The sequence below is a fragment of the Silene latifolia genome, chromosome 3 (assembly GCF_048544455.1).
Source record: "Silene latifolia isolate original U9 population chromosome 3, ASM4854445v1, whole genome shotgun sequence".
In the NCBI taxonomy this organism is placed as follows: domain Eukaryota; kingdom Viridiplantae; phylum Streptophyta; class Magnoliopsida; order Caryophyllales; family Caryophyllaceae; genus Silene; species Silene latifolia.
Window position 1 is genome coordinate 152,439,834 of NC_133528.1, and position 21,513 is coordinate 152,461,346.

Here is a 21,513-nt window from a genome sequence, read left to right on the forward strand (position 1 = left end):
CACAACATTTCAGACTTTTCTTCTTGTATGAGGCCCCATATAACGCTTTTCTTCTCGTTTATTTGTATTGAATTATTGATCCCAATGTGAATTAAATCGTACCTGGTACGACTTTACTTGTTTGGCTAGGACGGAGTGTAGATGAGGAACTAGTGGTCTTTAATAAAGCAAGCCCATTGAAAATTTCGAGAATTTTAAACTTGATATACTTCTTATTTCAATTGAGATTATTAGATTATACGTATAATAACATATCTGTCTCCAAATAGGTTTTGATAATCAATTCTCAGAAATCGAGCACTAGTTGATTTCAATCTTACTGGCCGGATATCATCCGCAAGAGCAAATTGAGATGAAGACGACAATATAAAGCCTGTACAGTTTGAAAATCACATTTGTCGAAACACATCAGTACTCCCTCTATCTTTTTTTTTTTGGACGAAAGGAATACTCCCTCTATCTCAGTGAATAGTTTACGTTGACTTTATTTTGTGAGAAGAAATAAAGCAAACGTGAACTATTGATTTGGACAGAGGGAGTAATATATTATAAGTATTACTAAACATGTCGCAAGCCATCAATTACATTCATATTTGTTTTCTTTGATAAATTATGTTGATACAGAATATGATCTTTATATAACAGTACAACAACATTACATAATGTATCTCGCGATGAACAGTATCGTAAAACTCTAATATCTGTGTATTTAAACATAGATTTATCAATGATAATCTATTTTACAGATAACAGTATATAGAAATGATATTACATATGGGGTACATTTTATTTGTTAAAGCGAAGTAAAGAAGTTTCACTCTTTCTTGGTCACCGATAACACAATGGTAAAGAATTCACCTTTTTTTCTAGCAATTCGTTCTTTAACACGTGTTTCAAACAATAGAAACAAATCATCCATAACATCATGGCTAAATGCAGTTGTAAGAAAAGGTTCTACAACTGCTCTTATGGTCTTGGCTATAAACTTGGCTCGAGTTTCAAGGTTTTGAGACGCATCTACGCTCCAATCAACTGTAAATGTTTCGAGTTTGATCAGAGCAAACGATCCTTCAGCCTCGACTAATTTTCTTACCTCCTTGACTGTTGGAGTATAGAAGGGCATGTTGAACTTGTCCAATTTTTCCTGCTCAATAACACCCTGCCGATAACTCAACCGTTAACATTTTTCTCCCGCGGTTAACAATGACAATTGTGATTTTTTGATAGAGATATTATGGTATATTGTATAATTCCATAATTTTAATTAATAATATACCTTAATATCTTTAATATTTATTAATTACCTCTAAAACCATGTCCTGGAGGGTCGAGCCAAGCAACTCAAATATCGAGTCAGGGTCATCACTATTGATGCTACCATTGAGTACGACGACCATGCCACCACCATAGACCATTTCCGTTGAACGTGACCTTAAAAACAACGTGAAATCTTTCTCAAATTGTGCACAATATGCCTTGTATACCTACGGAGGGCTTGTTTTTGCTATATGTATATGTTTCCCTTGTTTAAGGCTTCTCCATTTTCGCTCACCAATCCTCTTGGTACCTGCCATTTCAATTAACAAAACTTCACCGACAACATCGGCCTAATAATTAAGACTCTGGTATTGTGAACATTAGGTCTGAGGTTCTAATTTCACTCCCTTTATACTCTCTCGTTTCATATCATATGTCGTTTTAGAAAATCACAAATCAAAATTTTCTTTTTATATGTCGTTTTACATTGTTCCATGTATTAATGTGCTTTTCTCTAATATTATAACATTTTCGAACACTTTCTTAATCTTTTACAGACTGTTTGGGTGTTTATATAACAAATGCATCTCTTATGATGTAAGGTTTTCATTTTGGTGACGAGGTTAGGCGGCCATCAATAGTTTGGTGACTTCAAAAGGGCTTTTGTTTACCTGAGAAAGCCAGTGAACACTGTATGATGAGTGAACAAAATGAAGAAATTTGTCAGGGAAAACTCGACCATAAAATGATTTAGGGATTCCCGACACAAAACAAGGTTCGCAACTGCTTCCTTTAGCTTCTTGTAAGTCCTTGTTGAAATTCGGGAGTAAGTTAAACATGGTATTGAAATCGTTCCCGGGTAGATCATTTAAGAATACTCCGAATTGAGGGCATTGGCCGATAATACTCCTGCTAGCCTCTTCAATTACGTCAATAATTCTCGAGACTACTTGCAAAGCATTTGGTCCTGAAGAACAACCCATCTCGACCATCATAAGGCACTCTGGCCTTAAGCTATTATAGACTTTCCTTGCGCTTTCTTCAATTATCGGTCCGGCCTTTGATGTTATTGTTCTCTGTTATAAATTAAAGCAAAATTTGAGATGTCAAGGTGCAATTTATAATAAAGTATTCCCTCTGTCCTGACCATTTTTATGGCTAGCTAAGACTATTGTCTACTTGTCATTCATTAACCACAATCATACATAGTAGTTATGGTAAACTAATGATCGGAACAGAGGGAGTAATGTCTAAATATATGGCTCAATAACTTGTGTAGGATGTTTTCACACATACAGTTATCGTAAAATCATCATACGCTAATTGATCTGAGCGTCTCTATCATCTTTTTAAGTAACGACCGTATTTAGCTATAGTACGGAAATTATATCTTTAATTTATACGGAGTAGTTTTTAACTATTTAAAGAGACGGAGAAATATAGTAAGGCGAGGGAGGAGATGGAGGTAGACCTGCAATAGAGAGTTCTTAGCATAGCTGGTGTGGTTGACGCCTTTGTTCATATGAAAAACATTTTTGACTTCCATTTCTTTAGTATTTCTCCGTTCTCCTACGCTTGTAACTATTAGAAGATAGGAAGATAATGCTTGGTTTATTCATAAGAATGAGAAACCTATAAATACAAACTAGTGTCAGAGATATGTGCCTAATTACAAGGATATGTAACTATAATTAGCTAAGATACAAAGCATCAAATATACATAATATATTGATAATTGATTTGGTCAATATATTCTAACACATCCCCGCAGTCGAATCGGGAGGTTTACGAACGTTGAGGCTGGAGCGGAAATCATCGAACAAGATTAGAGGCAGCCCCTTAGTAAAAATATCAGCGATTTGGTGACGAGTAGGAACATGTAGAACACGAACTTCACCACGTGCGACCTTTTCACGAACGAAATGAATATCAAGCTCGATATGTTTTGTTCGTTGATGTTGTACCGGATTACCCGAGAGATAAATGGCACTCACATTGTCACAATATACGATTGTAGCCTTAGAAAGTGGGTGATGTAGTTCAAACAACAAATTACGAAGCCAGCAAGACTCCGAGACGACATTCGCAACCCCTCTATACTCGGCCTCAGCACTCGAGCGGGATAGAGTAGGTTGTCTTTTCGATGCCCATGAAATTAAATTGTCCCCGAGAAAAACACAATAGCCGCTGGTGGAGCGACGTGTATCAGGGCAGCCAGCCCAGTCTGCGTCGGTGTAGGACATGAGAGTCTTTGGAGAAGACGTGCCGAGCCATAGACCGTGAGAGACCGTACCCTTGACGTACCTGATAACTCGTTTTAATGCATTCATGTGTGCGTCCATGGGATTATGCATAAATAGGCAAAGTTGCTGGACCGCATAGGAAAGATCGGGACGAGTGAAAGTAAGGTACTGAAGTGCCCCTGCCAAGCTACGGTAAAGTGACGGGTCAAGAACAAGGAGTATCCGTGGTGGAGCTAAGTTTCGGCTTAGTATCTACTGGAGTAGAAGAAGCTTTGCACATGGACATCCCCGCGCGTTCAATTATCTCATTCGCATATTTGCATTGAGAAAGAAACAGACCCTTACCGTGACGAGAAACGGCTATTCCCAGAAAGTAGCTCAACAAACCAAGGTCTTTCATCGCAAATTCCTTGCTTAGACGGGACATGATAGACAGCCGTAAAGCCTCCGAGGAAGTAGTCAATATTATATCATCTACATAAAGAAGAAGGTAGGCTAGAGAGTTACCGTCTTTGTAGATAAATAAGGAGTGATCGCACTTACTATTTCGGAACCCAATTGTAGTGACAAAATCTGCAAAGCGCTTGTACCAAGCGCGAGGTGCTTGTTTGAGACCGTAGAGGGATTTGCGAAGAAGACAAACATGGCCGGGAAAACGTGAGTCACGGTAACCCATAGGTTGATGCATATATATCTTGTTTCGGAAAGATCGCCGTGTAAGAAAGCGTTCTTAACGTCCAATTGATGAATGGACCATTGCGAAGCAAGAGCAATGCTAAGCACGGTTCTGATAGTAGCCGGCTTGACAACCGGGCTAAATGTTTCCTCACAATCAATGCCAACACGCTGAGTTTTCCCGTCACCTACAAGACGAGCTTTGTGCCTCTCAAAGGAGCCATCGGACCTGTATTTATGACGAAAAATCCACATAGACCGAATAACATTTACATTAGGCGGACGAGGTACCAATTCCCACGTCTTATTACTAATAAGAGCATTAAATTCGTCATCCATGGCCATTTTCCAATTAGCATCATTAAGAGCGATCACGGGTGATTTGGGTATAGGAGAAATCGAGACATTTGTGTGAAGATCAAAATGGGTTTTGGGTTTCAGATACCGTGGTCACCACGAGTGTGACTTTCGTTGCGGGAGGAAGAATGGTTGAGGGAGGATTTCTACGTGGAGGGGCCGTGGGGAGAGTGACGGTTGTCTGGTCGAAGCAAGAATCGTAGAGGAGGGCAGGTGGTTGTCGTAGGTGGACTAGGAGCAGTGACGTGTTGTGGGCAGCTGGTTATCGGGTGGGGTCGAACCGGGAAGGAGATGTTCTAGGACATATGGTGATAAGGTATCATCAAGAAAATTATATGTAGTATTGTCAGAGGTTGTGTTTTCGGAAAAAGGAAAACGGAATTCATCAAATATGACGTGACGACAGATGATAATTTTCTTGGTTTTGATATCGTAACACTTGAACCCACGGTGGTGATCGGGGTAGCCTAAGAACACACAAGGGGTAGACCGGGCCTGAAGTTTATTAATTCTAGTCGACGGAAACAAAGGGTAGCAAAGACAACCGAAAACTCGTAAGGTAGTAAAAGACGGGTTACGGAAGTAAAGCCTAGAAATAGGTGTTTGGTAGTTCATATTTTTGTTGGGAAGGATGTTAAGCAAATACGTGGTCATATTCAAAGCATGATGCCAAAAAGATGCGGGAAGCGACGCGTGAAGTAATAAAGTGCGCATAATATTATTAATGGATCGAATTTTCCGTTCTGCCTTACCATTTTGGGGAGATGTGTACGGACAAGAGAGTCGGAAGGTTGACCCGTGTTGTGTGCACATTTCCCAAATTGGAGCATTGTCGAATTCTCTACCATTATCACATTGAAACGACTTTATTTCACGGTCAAATTGAGTCTTTATATATTTGCGAAAATTTATGAAAATGTCAGGGACTTGAGATTTCTTGGCTAGAGGAAAAGTCCATAAAAAATTCGTAAAGTCATCTAATAAAACAAGATAATATAAATGACCCGACGAGCTCGGGACCGGTGAGGTCCAAAGATCGCAATGTAGAATATCGAAAGGCAAACAAGTATGAGATGTAGACGACATAAAAGGTTGCTTAATAATTTTCCCAATAGAACATGAGGAACAAACATGAGTCTTATTAATGGAATTACAAGAAATTAAATCTTGATGTCGAAGAGAATTAAAAACAGGAAGGCCGGGATGACCGAGTCTATTGTGCCATAATGACGGAGCAAGTACGGTGAAAGCTGCTGGAGAGGAAACCGAATGTGTGGTTGTGATGGGATATAGTTCGCCTTTATTGTTACACCTCATGAGACGCATCCCCGTCCGATAGTCCTTCACACAAAAACCAAAGGGATCAAATTCGATTTGAAACCGAGTTATCAGTAGTGAACTTTCGAACAGATACTAAGTTTTTGACAATGTCAGGAGCATGGATAACATTTTTAAGAATGAAGGGATGTTTTGGGTGATTGATTTTGGACTGCCCATAACCACTAATTGGAATCGTTTTGCCATTACCAACAATGATACCGTTTTTAATGCTCGAATTAAAATAAGAGGAGAGAGTACCTGCATTAGCCGTCATGTGAGATGTAGCTCCTGTATCCATAAACCAGTTTGGGTCCGGTGGATGAAGCCCAAGAGTATACATGGCGGCTTCAATATCCGTTTGAGAAGGCGGATTTTCAGCCGAGTAGGCTTGCGCCTGAGCAGGAGGACGCACTGTGTATTGAGGTCGAGGAGACCGTGTCCAAGGCGAAGTCGGGTATGGACACGGGGGATATCCCCATGGACTCCAAGGCCAACCTCCAAATCCCTGATTTGACCACGGACCAGCAGCCATGGGAGCAGCTTAGACCGTCGCGAGATGCACCCGGAATTCGAACCTTGCTGATTCGATTGCCCCTGTCCTTTGTTTCCCTTATAGCCTCCACCACCTTTCTTTTTGTTACCCTGATTCTTGCCCCCTTTATGAGAAGTTTGAGGAGGACGACCGAGTATGGAAGACGAGTCATTTGCGTCATTATTTTTAACATACAAAGCCGAAGAATTCGAACTCGTGGCAGCAATTTTAGCGAGACCCGCCTCCTCTAGTGTGAGCATAGAGCGTGCCTGATAGAATTTTGGAAGCGGGTTCCGTTGACGGATAATGGATCCAACATTTTGATAAGCATCAGTAAGACCCGACACCATCTGAAGGACAAGGCGATTATTGAAACGGAGCACCAACATTCTTGAGTTGGTCGGAAAGGCTCTTCAACCTTTGGCAATAGGCTGAAGCATTCTGGAAATCCGCCATTGCCGTATGGGAAAACTCTTGCTCGAGAGTAACAGCCCGTGAGTGTTGATTGTCCTGGAAAATGTCGCGAATGCGATCCCAGCACTCCTTGGCAGTGGTCTCCTCCTCAACGATTGTTTCAAGCAGATCGGTGGAGACCGTGGCGTAAATCCATTGGAGAACAGTAGCATCAAGTGTCTCCCACAATTCTTTGTCCTCACCGTGACAAAGCGATTTAGGGCCGCTGTTTTTGGTGACACGATATGATGAAGGACGCGATTTGATTTAGCATGATTTGTGAAGAGAGCTACCCACAAGGGATATTTATCATTATCCATCCCGAGTGTGACGGTAACATGATTCTTGATGTTTGAAACAGCGAGAGCCGGATGGAATTGTGATTTCGTATCCGGCATGGTTGATTGTGACGAGAGGTCAGGGAAGGAGAATAAGATTTTCGTGAAGAAGCACGAAGAAAACTAGGGTTTATGCGGAAGCGATTTTGTGGATCGTTGCCCTAGGAAGCTGATACCATATTAGAAGATAGGAAGATAATGCTTGGTTTATTCATAAGAATGAGAAACCTATAAATACAAACTAGTGTCAGAGATATGTGCCTAATTACAAGGATATGTAACTATAATTAGCTAAGATACAAAGCATCAAATATACATAATATATTGATAATTGATTTGGTCAATATATTCTAACAGTAACGACCTCCATGTTGTATATGCTAAGATAGTTTTAGTTGTGTTTTGGGAAAGTAATGTAAATCTTTAGCATTTACTTGTATAGGAAAGAAGGTGATATACGATTAATTTACTTCTAATTCCCTCTTTCTTTTACGCATACCGACTCGTATCGAGTCGGTTTCGGGTGTTTTTCCTTGCATTTTGTGCCCAATGCCCGTACTTGTTACCTTGCGTATCCTTTTGTAGGAAACGATCCAAGTATGGAGAAATTGGGGCAAGAAAGGCACCCCATTGCCTTTACATGAAGAAGAGGTGAAGAAATGAAGACTGTGTGTTTTGCCGGCAGACCGGCAGCCGGTCTAGCCACCGGCAAAACACACCCCAAGAATCACTCAGGATTTTTGCAGAAAAGCTGAAGAAGGTGCTTTGTCGGCAGGCCGGCAACCGGCCCACCGGTAAAGCACAGCAAGTGGAATTAAAAGAAGAATTGGAGAAAAAACAAGCTTGGCCTCGCTGCCGGCAGGAGCACCGGCAGCCGGTCAACCGGCATTTCACACATCAACAAATTTGAAGAAGTCCTGAGGAAGGTGTTTTGCCGGCAGGCCGGCAGCCGGCCCACCGGCAAAACACGGATGCCAGCAATTTTAAATCCTTGCACGGTTTTGCCGGCAGGAGCACCGGGCAGCCGGCCCACCGGCAAAACGCAGCAGCTGCGGATTTGGGCTTTTCTCTCTTTTCCTCCTCTTTTCTTCTTAATCTTGTACAAGCCTATAAATACCCCTCTCCTTAAACCCTTTGACACACAACACTTTGGCGCCATTGCCGGGGAGTACGGCTTGATATTAATCGTTTTTGTTCTAGTTTAGACTAAGTCCTTTGTTACTAATCCTTTCTTTCAAGTGCTTAGGTCTTTTGCATGAGTAGGCGACAAAGAAGAGGTCAACCAACATATCCTATTGATCTTGAAATTGAAGCTACGGAAGAAGACTTAATTCATTAAGAAGAAGGGGTTTTCTAGATATACCACCAATTGAAGAAGCTAATCACCAAGAAGCTACCGAAGTGTTTGAAAATCCTTTTGGGGTTTTAGAGGAAGAGCCTAACACCATGGGTGATCCGGTTCCGATAAGAGACACTATGGCTCCTAAGCACATAGTCAATCCAAGCATCCAAAGGCCACGAATTCAAGCTAATAACTTTGAGATTAAAAATGCCTTGCTCAACCTTGTTCAAGACAACCAATTTGGAGGAGGTCCCTTGGAGAACCCAAATGATCATTTAAATGATTTCCTTGAAAATTGTGATATGTACAAGTCAAATGGGGTTTCCGATGACGCGGTTCGCCTTAGGTTGTTCCCCCGTTCTCTTAGGGGTTCGGCCAAGGATTGGTTGAAGAATTGTGACCCGGATTCCTTCAAGCCATGGGATGAGTTGGCTTCGGCATTTTTGAACAAATATTTCCCACCCTCAAGAACGGCCAAAGTCAAGAGTGAATTACAAAGCTTTACTCAAGAAGAGGATGAGACCTTATATGAGGCATGGGAACGGTACAAGAAGCTCCAACGGTTATGCCCACACCATGGCATCTCCGAAGCCGAGCTAGTGAACAATTTCTACAAAGGATTGACTCAAGACCTTAGGCTTTCATTGGATGCGGGATCGGGGAAAGGTGCCTTAGACATTTTGGGGCATAAAGCGGCGAAGGAACTAATTGAGGAGATGGCCTCAAGAACTATGGAATGGGGAAGTGATAGGCAAATGAGGAAGGGCAAGAGCAAGGATTCTAATTCGGTTTTGAATGTGGAGGTTAAGGGTATGCTAGATGAACTCACCCAACAAGTTGCTTTGCTAAATTCAAAACCTAAAGGCTCCGATATGAGGCAAGTCTTGTCTTGTGAGTTGTGTGGTGAACAAGGGCATACTCCCATTGGGTGTCCCTTGATTGCACCCCTAGGTGAGGAATGCTATGAGCAAGTAAATGGGATTTGGGAGTCAACTAGTGCAAGGCAAGGGTTCAACAATAATAACAACAACCAATTTGTCAATGGAAAAAGAACTCACCCTTTCTTATCTTATGCTTCACAAAACATTCAAAATCCCACCACTTCCCAACCTCAACAACAACCAAGGTTCAATCAAAACTCTCAATTCCAAAGACAAATTCCACCCGATTTCCAAGGGAAACAATTCATCACCCAAAACCAACAACCATTTGGGGGTTTCAAGGGGCAAAATTTCAATCAACAACAAACCCAAAATTTCCAACCACAAAACCAAAACTTCCAAACCCCTCAAAAACCATCTTGGGAACAAGCTTTTGAACAATTGGTTATTGCAAATCAAAAATCCGACTCAAAGCTTGATAACCACATTGCCTCACAAAACCGGGTGAATGATGAAATACGGGCATCACAAAAGGCTACGGAAACTCATGTGGCCCAAATTTCTCAACAATTGAGTCAATTGGCTCAAAATCCGGGAAGTTTCCGGGTAATACGGTTAACCCAAGGGAGATGAATGCGGTGTTTTTGAGGAGTGGTAAGCAATTGGAGGAGTTTGAGAAATCTCCTAAGTGGAAGAGGAAGAGGGTGACTAATGAAGTTGTGAAAGAGCACCCGGTTGAAGTTGTGAAAGAAGATGAGATCATGGTGGAGAAGTCTAAGGAGGTGGAGATGGTTGACCCTCCAAAGCAAGATGAGCCTATTGCAACTAAGGCCAAAGAATGTACTCCACCACCAAGGGAGTATGTAGCACCGGTACCCTTTCCACAAAGGCTTGCAAAGCCTAGAATTGATAAGAAGTATGAGAAGTTTGTGGAGATCTTGAAGGGAATGAATGTCACGATTCCTTTCCTTGACATGATTACCGAAATTCCATCTTATGGCAAGTTTCTTAAGGAACTTGTCACTTTGAAGAAGAAGAATGGAGAGGTGCAAACCATCAACCTCTCTAAGGAATGTAGTGCTATACTCACTCACACCAACAAGCTTCCTAACAAGCTAGAAGATCCGGGGAGCTTCTCTATCCCTTGTTCTATCCAAGGGGTGGCTATTAAGAGAGCTTTGTGTGATTTGGGGGCTAGTGTGAGCCTCATGCCACTTTCAATATTCAAGAGGCTTGATTTGGGAGATTTGAAGCCAACTAGAGTTTCACTTCAACTTGCCGATCGGTCGGTCAAATTTCCCATTGGTGTGATTGAAGATGTACCCTTGGTAGTTGGGAAGCTTGTCATACCATGTGATTTCTTTGTTATGGATATGCCGGAGGATTACAATGTGCCTATTATTTTAGGCCGACCTTGTCTTGCTACCGGTGGAGCTATGATCGATGTAAAGAGTGGCAAGTTGTCTTTACAAGTGGGTGAAGATAGAGTGGAATTTGAACTCCACAAGTCAATGGAAGCTCCTTCTCTAGGTGACACTTGTTGCATTGTTGACATTCTTGAGAATCCCATGGAGGAGCATGACCCGAAAGCTTCCTCTATGGATCCTTTGGAGACTTGTCTTGTTAGTGGGTATGAGGTCGATGACAAAGATGTTGAGACTCTTGCATATGTATGGATGTTGGATTCAGCTCCTATTCATGAACAAGCACCCAAATTTGAAGTGTTGGAAGTCGGTAAGAAGGAGGAGAGTTCCACGCCTCCTCCTACGGTTGAACTTAAACCTCTGCCCTCTTCTTTGAAGTATGAATTTCTAGGAGATAATTCCACTTTTCCCGTCATCATCAATAGTGCACTTGATGACACCCAAACCTCAAAACTCATTTCTTTGCTCAAAAGGTTCAAGGGTGTCCTTGGGTACACTATTGGTGACCTCAAGGGGATTAGTCCCTCTTTGTGTACTCATAAAATTCTTCTTGAAAATGAGGACGCGTCCTCAATAGAGCCACAAAGAAGGCTTAATCCCATCATGAAAGAGGTTGTAAGGAAAGAAGTCCTTAAGCTACTTCACGCGGGCATTATCTATCCTATTTCGGATAGTAGGTGGGTAAGCCCGGTTCATGTAGTTCCCAAAAAGGAGGCATGACGGTAGTGCGAAATGACAAGAATGAATTGATTCCTACAAGAACGGTAACCGGGTGGAGAATGTGCGTGGACTATAGGAAGTTGAACAAATCCACCCGGAAGGATCACTTTCCTTTACCGTTCATGGATCAAATGCTAGAAAGATTAGCTCAACACAACTATTTTTGCTTCTTGGATGGCTATTCGGGATTTTTCCAAATCCCTATCCATCCAAGTGACCAAGAGAAGACCACCTTTACTTGCCCATTCGGCACCTATGCATATAGGAGGATGCCGTTTGGGCTATGTAATGCTCCCTCTACCTTTCAAAGAGCTATGATGTCAATTTTCTCCGATTTCATTGAACAAGAAATGGAAGTTTTCATGGATGATTTCTCGGTTGTTGGGAAAAGTTTTGAAAATTGTTTGATGAATTTGGAGAAAGTTTTGAGTAAATGTCAAGAGTCTAACCTTGTACTCAATTGGGAGAAGTGCCATTTCATGGTACAAGAAGGTGTTGTGTTGGGACACATAGTGTCCAACCGAGGAATTGAAGTTGATAAGGCTAAGATAGAGGTCATAGCTAGTCTCCCACCTCCCACCAATGTTAAGGGGGTGAGAAGTTTCCTTGGTCATGCGGGCTTTTATCGCCGCTTCATCAAGGACTTCTCTAAGATCGCGAGACCCTTGACCGAGTTGTTAGCCAAAGATACCCCTTTCTTGTTTTCTAACCGGTGTCTTGATGCTTTTAATAGGTTAAAGGAAGCTTTGACAAGTGCTCCTATTATACAACCTCCGGATTGGAGCTTGCCGTTTGAGTTGATGTGTGATGCGAGCGATCATGCCTTGGGCGCGGTATTAGGCCAAAGGAAGGATGGAAAGGTGCATGCAATTCATTATGCAAGCAAAACTCTTGATGATGCTCAAACAAATTACTCAACAACGGAAAAGGAGCTCTTGGCCGTGGTTTTTGCAATGGAAAAGTTCCGGACCTATTTAGTGGGAGCTAAGGTTATAGTGTTCACCGATCATGTTGCTTTGAGACACTTGCTCATCAAGAAAGAGTCCAAGCCTCGGTTGATTAGATGGATATTACTTCTCCAAGAGTTTGACATGGAGATTAGGGATAAGAAAGGAGTTGAAAATGTGGTGGCCGACCATTTATCCCGGCTAATCAACCTCAATGTTGACAATGGGCTTCCTATCAATGATCACTTGCCCGATGACCACTTGTTGTCCCTAAGTTTGGGTGAAGCACCGTGGTATGCGGATATAGTGAATTATTTGGTTTCCGGGATAATCCCGCACGATTACGACTATCACAAAAAGAAGAAGTTCTTCCACGATGTGAGGCACTATTATTGGGATGACCCATGTTTGTACAAGTCTTGTGCCGATGGGATGATAAGAAGGTGTGTTCCAAGAGAGGAAGCTACCTCCATTATGAGCCATTGCCATGACTTGCCTTGTGGCGGCCATGCAAGCTCCAAGAAGACGGCCGCTAAAGTGCTTCAATGTGGTTTCTTTTGGCCCTCTCTATTCCGTGACGTTGCCTTTTATGTTAAAGGATGTGACAAATGCCAAAGGAGCGGGAACATCACAAGGAAACATGAAATGCCCATGAATTTCATGCTTGAGGTTGAGATCTTTGATGTGTGGGGGATAGATTATCAAGGTCCTTTCCCATCCTCATTCGGCAATGAGTACATACTTGTGGCGGTCGACTATGTAAGCAAATGGGTTGAGGCAATCCCAACCAAGACTTGTGATGCTAAGGAAGTGATCAAGCTACTTCAAAAGGTCATCTTTCCTAGGTTTGGGGTCCCGAGAGTCCTCATTAGCGATCGTGGTACTCATTTCGGAGAGAGAGCACTGGAAGCTTTGTTGAAAAAGTATGGAGTGCAACAAAGGAAGAGTCTTGCCTACCATCCTCAAGCTAATGGGCAAGCCGAGATTTCCAACCGAGAGTTGAAGACTATACTTGAGAGAACCGTGAACAAGTCAAGAAAAGATTGGTCCTTGAAAATTGATGATGCTTTGTGGGCTTACCGTACGGCCTTCAAAACACCTATCGGTACCTCACCATTCCGATTGGTGTATGGCAAGGCTTGTCATTTGCCGGTTGAACTTGAACATAAGGCATATTGGGCCATCAAGCATCTCAACTATGACTTAAAGACGGCCGGTGAGAAGAGACTTTTCGATTTGAATGAATTGGAAGAATTTAGGCTAGAAGCCTATGAGAATGCCAAGTTGTACAAGGAAAGGACGAAAAGATTTCATGACAAGCACATAATTAGAAGGGAGTTCAAGGAGGGGGAATTGGTTCTTCTATACGATACCCGTTTGAAGTTCTTTTCCGGAAAATTGAGGTCGAAGTGGACCGGACCCTTCACCGTGGTCCGATCTTTCCCTCATGGGGCGGTGGAAATAAGCCAAGGAGACCGGACTTTCAAAGTGAATGGTCAAAGACTAAAGCACTATCACGTTGGCAATCCCGTCCAAAAGGAAATGAAGACTCTTGAAACCTTTCTAGTGAATTAAGGTTCTTTTCCATCTTCATCATGAAAATTTGTTGGCTTGTTTACTTGGTCGAGCCTACGACATAAAACAAGGGCGCTTCATGGGAGGCAACCCATGCATCTTTGTATATAACTTGCATTCTAGACTAGTAGTGAGAGATTTGGAGTCGTACTTTGTCTATTTGGATTGGTGACGGAGGGCACTTTTGAAGAACACAAGTTTTATTTTCGTTGACCCGAAATCCCGACATCATGCGTCGGAGTAGTTGCGGAAAACAAGAATCCCGTGGTCAATGAAAAAGCTCAAAGTTGAGTTGAAGAAAAATTGAGCAAATATGAAGAACACAACGAAAAATAGCTGAGTGTTGTGTTTTGCCGGTGGACCGGCAGCCGGTTGGTCCACCGGCAGCGAGACCAAACAAAATTTTGAAAAATAGAAGTAAGGGTGTGTTTTGCCGGTAGGCCGGCAGCCGGCTTACCGGCATAACACACCTGATGACTTAGAAAAATTCGAAGAATTGGTGAAGAGGAGTGTTTTGCCGGGGCCGCACCCGCCCACCGGTAAAACACTCATACTTTGAAGTGGGAGATTGGAATTTTGAGTGAGGAGTGTGTTTTGCGGTAGCGGCACAGCCGGCTCACCGGCATAACACACCTGGTATTTGGGAAAATAAGTTGAGAAGAGTGTTTTGCCGGTGGACCGGCAGCCGGTTGGTCCACCGGCAGCGAGGTCAAAAATTTTGGGAGAAAATTCGAAAAATTGGAAAAAGGAAGAGTGCGTTTTACCGGCAGACCGGTTGCCGGTTCACCAACCGGCAAAACGCACACCCAGAACATAAATTAAAGCCCGAGAAATCCCTTTTTCCCAATTCATTTCTTCATTTCTCCTTCATCTTTCCTCCTTATTTTTCCCCCTTTTCAACCCTAACTCCATTAAAACTCAATCAAACTTCCTCCTACCTTCACCAATCTCCTCCAATCATCAAGATGACCGGAAGAAGAACAAGGGCGGACATTGCTAGAGATCAAGCCGATTTGATTGCTCGAGCCGCAACCGATACTTACCCCGATCCGGACTTTCCCTTTGTCGAGTTTACCACACCTACGCGAAGGGTAAGTTTATTCTCTTTAAAAATCGTCCCCTCACCCCTACTAAGTTCCTTCATCATCCGTCTTTGTGTACCCTTGGGATTGCTAGGGAGACGGAAGCTTTGTTTACGGGGTGTGGTATGAGGGGGATATTTACCATGCATGAGTATACTTACCCCCGGATTACATGGGAATTTTTGAGTAGTCTTAAGATTACCAAGCACCGGCAATCTGGGATGGTGGCCACTCTTAGTTTTAGACTAATGAACCGGGAACACAACATCACTTTGGGTCGGTTGGCTCAAATTTTTGGGCTAGAAAATGCGGCGTCGCATACCCCACCCGCCGATTTTCACTACTCCCGTGTTTGGAGGGCGATTTCGGGCCTTGATGATCAACCAGGGGTGAAAAGGCCCGCGACAAGTTGCCACAATCCCGTCATTCGGGTGTGGCATAGATGTATGGGGTGCACCGTTCTTGCGGTGGATGAACCTTGGGTGTTTAGGACCCACGAGCTTGAAATATTAGGGTCCTACTTGTTCACGAAACCCACCCCCTTCCGAATTAATGTGGCTCACTACCTCGCCCTTAACCTATCCAAAATTGCAAGTTCTCCGGGGCACAAAGTCCCGATACATGTGGGTGGCATGATCACCCGAATTGCCCGTAACTTGGACCGTCCGGTTGACCTTTCCACGATGAATTGGATAACCGGGGACACCTACTTGACAAAGCACTACATGGCCACCAAGCTTGAGTGGTTCAAGGTGAGCCCCATTGACGATCTTGAATATTGGCAAATCAATCATAAGAATTCAATCCGGCTTCCAAATGTTACCGAGGTAAAAATTGAAAAGGACAAGGAGTTCTATCTCCTTGATATTGAAGAAGACCCTCCCACCGACCAACCTCCTCCCAATATCCCACGGGTTTATTCTAGGGACCGTAGACGCGACACTCCCTCCTCCCTACGTTATGCCGCACCTCAAACTCACCAACCACCACCATGGCAATTTCAACAAGGGGAGGCCTCCTCCTCGGGTCAACCTACTTATCCACCCTTACCTCCATCTCTCACCGAATGGATGGAGAGGATGGACATTGCCACGGCGAAGGCCGCTAGTGAGAGGGACGTGTTGGGGAGAAAGTTGGACCGGATATACTATGATCAAGCTACCGGTACTTATCCCATCTATGATGATTTTTGTCGACGGGATTACGTGGGCTATGAGGACCCTCACCCCTCTTATTTCACTTGGCCCGATGGGAACTACCCAAAGGATGGGAGTATGGTCCGCGGAGGCTTTAACCTCCAGCCGGACTACTTTGCGCGACCCGTTTTCCCGCCTTTGCCCGAGTCTAGACCGGAGGGGCATGATGCCCAATGGTTAGGGGGATTTCGGCCCTATTTTGCTAGTGATGCGGGTGCGTCGGGGTCCGGTGGTGGTTTCACGGGAGGTGATGGAGGTGTGATGAACATGAGTGGAGACTTCACGGGAGGTCTTATGGGTGCCGGCGGTAGTGGAGGTAACTTCACCTTCAACCCCGAGGATTTAGTTCAAGGCTCCGACTTGAATACCGGAGATGATATCAATGATGAAGATTTTGATGATGTGATGGGGTCTTAGTCCCAAGAGGCCGAGTTGATGGCCTATTATTACTCCCTTCTCGATCCAAAGCCTTTGGTATGCTCCTTACAATCAATCCAAATGACAAGTATGATCTCTCCCTTTTATCCAAATTTCTCATTCATGTTTAAATTTTTCGCATGCATTTAGTTGATAATTCATTTAGTTGCATCATATAGGATTGCATTAGATTTCAATTTTGTAATATATCGTCACATTTAGTAATCGCATTCACTTAGCATAATTTGCATTGTCATTTCAATTTTGCATGTAGAATAGAGCATGCATTGCATTTTCAAAATAAAATAAAAACCAACTAAAAAATGAAAAAAGACAAAAACCACCAAAAACATGTTATTTTATTTCACTAAATTGCCCTCCCATGTCTATAAATAAGTGTGGGGAGGGCCTAAAAAAAAAAGAGCAAAAACATGTCTTTTAATTTGAATTCCCTCCACACATTTATTTCAATTTGGAAATAATGTAAATAAATAAGTGTGGGGAGGGAGTTCTTATAACAAAAATCACAAAAATATGTTATTTTACCTTTGAAAAATTCAAAAAACCAAAAAAATATGTTCCTTCCTTTTTCTTATTCACTCCCTATGCTTTTGTCCATTGAGGACAATGTACATTTCAAGTGTGGGGAGGGAAATATCCACTCTTGTGAATATTTGTTTATAATTGTAAATGTTTATAAATTAGAGAAAATGCCTAAAAATTGAAAAATTTCTGAAAAATTCAAAAAATTTGCATTGTATATATATATGTTTTGTCTAACCTTTGGCATGGCACATTGACCACTTGAGGCAAAAAGGAGCTAGAAGACCGCTTGGTATAATCCCTCCTATCTCTTGCTCCTTTTACTATTCTTTCTTTTTGGTATCTTGGATATTTTGAAGGAGAATGGGAATTTTGTTGCTTTGGGTGTCTCCTTGGGAGACCGTTTGGAATTTTGGTGTTGATGTGCTGCTAGGTTTAGCCAATTTGTTGCACGTTTCATTTCATGTTTGTTTAAATTTCCGCATGCATAAGTTCACATGTAAATACTTGTTGCATTTCTTTCTTTTTGCATTGAGTTTGTAAATAAGTTTTTAAGGAAGAACATGGTCAAAGGAAGGGAACCAAGTACCCCCATGATGAACTAATGTGCCCAATTGTGCCTTTCCCCTCCTCGTGACTCGCACCCGTAGCCTCTTAGTTAGCCGAGGAAGGAGGGCTTGACCGATGAGTTTAGACCGATCTTGTGAGACCTAGGGCCGTAGACTAGACCTTTGGCTCGACCTAGCTACTCAAAGGTAAGGGTAGAGCCTCCTAGGGCGGGTACATTCATACCCCGCCCTCATCTAGGTTCGAGAGTAGGCCTCCTCGCGAGGCGTGTCACATCATTACGCATAAGTGTGTCGCATCGTCCTTAGACCATGAAATTGCATTACATTTTTGTGCACATGATATGAAGCAAAAATCAGTTTTTATGAACCTCACATAGCCAAATAGCCTTGTTTTCTCCCCTACATCGTTTCCCTTTTTGATTCACCCCCTTTGAGCTTAGCCTTTTCATTTGGCAAACCCACTTAAAATAGCTACATTCCCATAACCACCCTTCCTTAATCAAGAATTGGTCGGTTTTGTAGTTGTGTTGTAGGAGGTGATTTGGGTCGTGATGGTGGATGGCTGGCACGTCCACTTGGGTCGGATTTCGATGTGAGTTTGGCATTATATATAAATAAGAGGTTTTGAAAAAGAAATGAAAAACAAAATAGAAAAGTAAAAAGTCATGAAAACCAAAAAAAAATGATGAGTCGTGTGTTGTATATATTTGTTTGTTGTCAAGAAAAAAGAAAAAGGCAAGCAACACCCCTACTCATCATTAAATGGGGTAGAAAAAGCCGTTGCTAAATAAAAAGGGGCAAATTGATGTTTTTCCAATGATGAGTCGGGTTTACACATTTTTTGCATGGCTTGGGAAATCGAGCCGTTGTTACGGTGTAGACGTTACCATTTGTTGAAATAAAAGGAGTTTTATCAAATTTTTCCTACTTGAGTTGGGTTTATGCAATTTTTGCATAGTTTTGGTCATCATTGCTATGTTAGGGCATAGACGTGTCTCATGTGTTGCAATAAGAAATGGGATGTGATGTGTCGACAATTCTTGATTTGAGCCCCACATGTCCAAACGGTGCTTGCACCAATCCCGTTTCGACCTTCTCCTTAGCCCCGTTGTAACCCTTGCTTCATGTTTTGTGCATTTTCCCATTGTTTGCATTTCATTGGACATAGGACGGTGTTACACATTAGATTACGGGCACGTTTTCGCTAGTCGAGTTAGTTGAGTGTTTTTGGTTACTTTTTGTCACAAAAATCACCTTGTTCTTTCATTGAGTGACGAGTGAAAACCGTGAGGATGTCGTTGCCTTGGTCTCCTTAGTCATGGGTCCTTTGGTTGAATCTCGTGTCGGTTTTGTAATTCTCGGCGGACTTGCCCTTTCTCCCCTTACCCCGCTCTCGAATCTGTTTCTTGAGCATTGGTCACACAAGGGTTGCTTTTGTCACATTTAGGGGGTTAGCACCTCAATTGGCACTTCCGAGACAGTACTCCCGACCGAGACCATGTTTTGTTGTTTGAAAAATCCGACCACTTAGATGAGGAAAGTGGATCATTTTGTTAGATGCATTCTATTTGTTGATTACGTGCTTTCATGATGAATGTGTCGAAAGTTTTGTAGCAAGACCCAACTTGCCTTGCAATAGGGCACTCTCCCCTCATGGGTGTCAAATTGTGAGTTGAAGGGGCGTTGAGTGCGCTAATACTCGTTCGGCTTAAGTAGTAGTTTAGTTGAGTGATGCTTATATTGTGCATCCACTCTCCATATCTATCATAATAATGCTTTGTACATTTGGTTTAGGGACTTACTCGGGGACGAGTAAGGTTTAAGTGTGGGGAGGTTTGATATACGATTAATTTACTTCTAATTCCCTCTTTCTTTTACGCATACCGACTCGTATCGAGTCGGTTTCGGGTGTTTTTCCTTGCATTTTGTGCCCAATGCCCGTACTTGTTACCTTGCGTATCCTTTTGTAGGAAACGATCCAAGTATGGAGAAATTGGGGCAAGAAAGGCACCCCATTGCCTTTACATGAAGAAGAGGTGAAGAAATGAAGATTTGTGTGTTTTGCCAAGACGGGGCAGTGGTCTAGCCACCGCAAAACACACCCCAAGAATCACTCGGGATTTTTGCGAAAAAGTGAAGAAGGTGCTTTGTCGGCGGGCCAAGCAACCGCCCACCGGTAAAGCACAAAGCAAGTGGAATTAAAAGAAGAATTGGAGAAAAAACAAGCTTGGCCTCATTTGCCAGCAGAGCACACCGCACGGTCAACCCAAGCATTTCACACATCAACAAATTTGAAGAAGTCCTGAGGAAGGTGTTTTTAAGGGCAAGGAGCCGGCCCACCAAGCAAAACACGGATGCCAAGCAATTTTAAATCCTTGCACGGTTTTAGTTTTAGCAGAGCACACCGGCAAATGCCCACCAAGCAAAAACGCAAAGAACAATTGCGGATTTGGGCTTTTCTCTCTTTTCCTCCTCTTTTCTTCTTAATCTTGTACAAGCCTATAAATACCCCTCTCCTTAAACCCTTTGACACACAACCCTAGATCCAGAATATTTACCCTTTCAAGCTTAAAACTTTGTTAATCTCTTTGTTAATCTTTCCTTAATTAGAGAAGTTCTTCAATCAATTAGTGATTGAATTTGGGTTTGTAAGAAGATTGAAGGATTTCCTTCTCTATTATTTCTATCCAAATTCCTCTTTCACTATTTTGTTGGTATTAATTCTCTCCCTATTTTCATTTGTTTGCATTTTGTTCTTCTTCCTTGTTTGTTTGATTGTTTATGTTAAAATTGTTGTTGTTGTTTGTTTGTTGTTCTTATTTTCACCATTGTTCATCTTTTCATTGTTCATCTTTCCTTTGTTTCTCTTTCATTTGTTCATCCTTGGATAGTTGTCCTCAAAGACTTAATCTTTGAGTTGATTTGGTTAAAGATTGTGCCTTTTGGATTAGTTAACCTTGTTATTAGATAAAATCTCTTCTTCTCTTAATTATTGTTGATTTGTTGCATGCTTAGTAGTAAGATTCATCTCCTCACCATGTTTGTGACCAAAGTTTCCATCTTTATTGTTTATTTTGCAATTAGGACCATGATTAGTGAGTAGTCTCCTTCTAGGACTCGGTTTGGCCCGATATGGGTAATTTCACTAATTAATTGTCACTAAGGCTAATTTGTGGGGAAAATTGGCTAGGGTAGTCTTGGGGAATTTTCATGCTTAAGGTTTGGTTTCCGGGTAGTGCCGGCTTTTGACCCTTGTCCACCAACGGAAGTTGGTTAGGTTGTTAGTCGAGTATTTGGGGACCGACCCTTGTCACCAACTAAAGTTGAGACCGGAAGGGAGAACCGAGGGAGGGTGCCTCTAGGCTAGTGTTTGAAATCGACCTCCGGAAGGGGGAGTGGGATGACCCGGAATATGATGAGGGCTTAATGACCTTGACCATTTACTTGACCTCCTTGGGAAAATGCATGTTCTTGGGGTTGTCGGGTTTTGAGTTAGGGAGACCGGCTTTCGAACCCGGGAGGGGGGTTAGTCGGAGTAGCTAGTGTCCTAGTGCGAGACCGGAAGGGAGGTTCTAGGCGAATTAGAGCCATCTCCCCCTTACCTTTCTACCCCTTTTGATTAGCCGAGACGATTAGTATGTG

At 42.6% G+C, this 21,513-nt stretch overlaps 1 protein-coding gene and 1 non-coding gene across 2 annotated transcripts; both read right to left on the reverse strand.

The window, feature by feature from the left end:
* Positions 1-572: 572 nt before the first annotated feature.
* On the reverse strand, positions 573-2,833 carry LOC141649987 (putative jasmonic acid carboxyl methyltransferase 2). The gene is made up of 5 exons (XM_074458649.1): positions 2,729-2,833; positions 1,929-2,333; positions 1,514-1,567; positions 1,305-1,481; positions 573-1,159 (listed from the first exon to the last, which is right to left on the reverse strand). The coding sequence occupies exons 1-5, from the start codon at positions 2,801-2,803 to the stop codon at positions 815-817; spliced, it is 1,056 nt and encodes a 351-aa protein (XP_074314750.1). The 5' UTR covers positions 2,804-2,833; the 3' UTR covers positions 573-814.
* A 6,160-nt stretch (positions 2,834-8,993) lies between these two features.
* Positions 8,994-9,100, reverse strand: LOC141650005 (small nucleolar RNA R71). The gene has a single exon (XR_012546070.1). It is a non-coding gene; the product is annotated as a small nucleolar RNA R71 (small nucleolar RNA).
* Positions 9,101-21,513: the final 12,413 nt, after the last annotated feature.

Excerpts from the sequence above, each read along its gene's own strand:
- LOC141649987 (XM_074458649.1), bottom strand. The coding sequence starts at position 2,803 with ATGGAAGTCAAAAATGTTTTTCATATGAACAAAGGCGTCAACCACACC. Across the intron at positions 2,334-2,728 it reads CTAAGAACTCTCTATTGCAG|AGAACAATAACATCAAAGGC; the intron begins GTCTACCTCCAT and ends AATTTATAACAG. Across the intron at positions 1,160-1,304 it reads TCCAGGACATGGTTTTAGAG|GGTGTTATTGAGCAGGAAAA; the intron begins GTAATTAATAAA and ends AGTTATCGGCAG.